This window comes from Gavialis gangeticus, unplaced genomic scaffold, assembly GCF_001723915.1.
Source record: "Gavialis gangeticus isolate Ggan-Ray unplaced genomic scaffold, GavGan_comp1, whole genome shotgun sequence".
Classification (NCBI taxonomy): domain Eukaryota; kingdom Metazoa; phylum Chordata; order Crocodylia; family Gavialidae; genus Gavialis; species Gavialis gangeticus.
Genome location: NW_017729034.1, coordinates 46,044,493 through 46,047,412, shown reverse-complemented (window position 1 = coordinate 46,047,412; position 2,920 = coordinate 46,044,493). Strand labels below are relative to the sequence as shown.

Here is a 2,920-nt window from a genome sequence, read left to right as displayed (position 1 = left end):
CCCCCACCTCCCCTGCCTGGAATGGGAATGCCACCCCCTCCTCCACCTTTGCCTGATGCAGGCATCCCTCCTCCTCCTCCTTTACCTGGCATGGGAATGCCACCTCCTCCCCCACCTCTGCCTGGTGCCAACATCCCACCTGCCTCACCTCTGCCCGGCATGGGAATGCCTCCCCCGCCCCCACCTTTGCCTGGTGCAGGGGTTCCCCCTCCTCCCCCTCCTTTGCCTAGCATGGGAATGCCACCACCAGCCCCCCCACCTCCACCTGGGGCCTTTCCTCCTCTGCCACCACAAGCCCAGGGCAGTATCTTGCCATCTGTTCCACAAGTCTGTGGGTTTCTTCCTCCTCCATTACCAGCCAGTTTATTTGTAATGGGGATGAACCAGGATAAAGGGAGCAGAAAGCATGCAATAGAACCATCTCGACCAATGAAGCCCCTTTACTGGACAAGAATTCAGCTTCACAGTAAAAGGTAAAATGTGCGTGTATATATTTACATATTCTGATGAAGAAAATAATGGACTGTTTTGGTTGCAAGATGTTTTCAGCATCCTTGGTTTAGTATCTTTGTAAAGAGATCTTTATAAGATATTTAGAATCAGTGTCAATTCAGTTTGATTTTTAATTAGCATTGAAATAAGGTATCTATTGAATTTAAGATTTTGAATCTTTAGATAACTTTGACCTGGTGATTACATGTATTTCTTTCTTTTGCAAGGTATTCTTTCAAGCACTTTTCATGAAATAGGCAGTCATATTAATAAGCATAACTGATTTCCATCCTGCTTCTTTGCATTGAAGGGTCAGCATGGAGGAAAAAATTGTATGTTGTTGCTGCTTGAAAATACAACTGTTTTTTTGACAACTTTGCATCTAATCTTGTGAGATGCTGGCAACCTTCAGTTCCCCATATGGTGATGGTGGTGTGTTTGTGGCCCTTGTGAGTTCTATGTAAAAGGTTATTCTGGTTCTACAAGATAGGATGTCTGTCCATCTGCAGCAACTTGCAGTTTTGTTCCTCCTAATGAATGTATACTTGCACGTCTTAATTCTGTGGCTTGCTCAACCTTTTTTGTGAATGTATTTTTCTCTTTTTTTTGCAAAATGTCCTTTTTGTTTATGGTAACACAATTCTAGTATTAGTCATTTATTTTCTCTCCCTCCCTAATTTCAACACCGTCCTGCTTTTTGACATTAATTGTGTATTTATCCTTTCTCTGACTAAGCTTCCATCCTGTTAATCACCACCTCAACTAAGGTGGTCTGCAGTCATTGGCTTATTTCCAGTCCTGTGGGTTTTTTTTCTTTTTTTTATATAGTGAACTGTTGATAGCATTAGCTGTAGAATGAACTAGGTATTTTTAAAAATTATTCTGGTATCTGCAGAGAGTTATAGCATGTGCTTATCAAGTATTTTGAAAAATACTGGGGATGCACTTAAAAAAGCCCCTCAATACATCATTAACAAGGATTTGAACTCTAAAGTATAGTTTATTAGATTCTTGAAACCTCATATTAGCCAGTCATTTTAAAAAATGCTAGTAATATCTTCTCTTTTATTCCACCATTTGTGATTCTACTGAGTTTGACATTGCCCTACATAGGTTTTTTGCTTAACTTTAGAGATTCTAATGCTTCACTTGTGTGGGAAAAAATTGAAGAGCCTTCCATAGATTATCATGAGTTTGAAGAACTGTTTTCTAAAACAGCTGTTAAAGAGAGGAAGAAGCCCATTTCAGACACCATAACTAAGACGAAGACTAAACAAGTGAGTACTCCTTTCATTTCATATCTTTGCTGGGGTGATTTATCTACATGAACATGGGCTTCAGTAGGCAACTGAGGTGAATGCTTCCTTTTGTAAAATTAATATATATAATTGCAGTTATAAAGGAATTATAAACTGTTACTATTTTAAAGCTTAAATATATTTACTAATGTCTCCCATAGTCAGATAGTTGTATAATTATGTGAATTGCACAAAAAATAATTACATACATTATCTAAGTTTCTTAACATCGGTGCAGTAGACCACCTTGATATTGCATGGGCTTCAGAACTGGCAGGAGCAAGTTTGCCATGACACACATCCCAATCAAGCAATTTTTAATAGCGTGCCTGCTTTTAAAGGAGGGAAAGATTCAGTTCTGACAGAAAAGATGAAAATTAATAATTGCATTTATATAACGCAGCCATATATTTCATGTAGAGCCTGCATGTCTACACAAATGTGTGTGTACAAAACATAATATGCAACTTGTTTTTATGTGAAAAAATATAAGGTTGTAAGTAAAGGTAGTGGAAAAGGGGGTATAACAGGAGTGACTTAGCTGAAAAGCACTGCTTGAGAGTCTGTTCTTCTACTATGCCCATGACTTACGTCTATACATTCTCTCTCCCTCCCTGTCCCTCAGTTTCATTGCTGCATGATAAGAATAAAAAGCATCATGCAAAGAAAAATGCCATTCATCAAAATCACTTTTTAAAATGACAAGGGCAAATATAAATCAGGCAAATGTAAAGTTTATGAAACAGGCCAAATTTAGTATCAGAATATCGCAACATCCTCTTTACATTATTTGTCCCCACCAATCCTCTGATGAATTAAGACAGTGAAGATCAATTACCTTCCAATTATCTTATTTTCATTGCTAGTTTTGTCACTATAGTGAGCTAAGTGACACACTTAGATAGATATTTATCTATCTATCTAAGCTTCCCGAGTAGTCAAGAATTTTAAGTTTAATGTTAAAAGCCAGGACCCTGATTCATCTAGTCTCCTAGGGCATGTGTAGATGAAACAGGGGCCCTAAATTGAAGTGGTGGGTTTTCAAAAACACCACTTCGATTTAGGGCCAATTAAAACCTCGTGCCATGCACACGCCCAACTTACCTGCCTCTCCAGGAGCGGGGAGGGGA

General features: G+C 38.8%; 1 protein-coding gene across 1 annotated transcript in view; it reads left to right on the top strand.

Moving 5' to 3' along the window:
* The window catches only part of FMN2 (formin 2), a 348,730-nt gene that overhangs the window by 132,608 nt on the left and 213,202 nt on the right, over positions 1-2,920 (top strand). Inside the window, 2 exon segments of the mRNA XM_019527634.1 lie at positions 1-473; positions 1,625-1,769. The exon segment at positions 1-473 is cut by the window's left edge and continues 73 nt beyond it. Coding sequence (XP_019383179.1) covers positions 1-473; positions 1,625-1,769 — 618 coding nt within the window.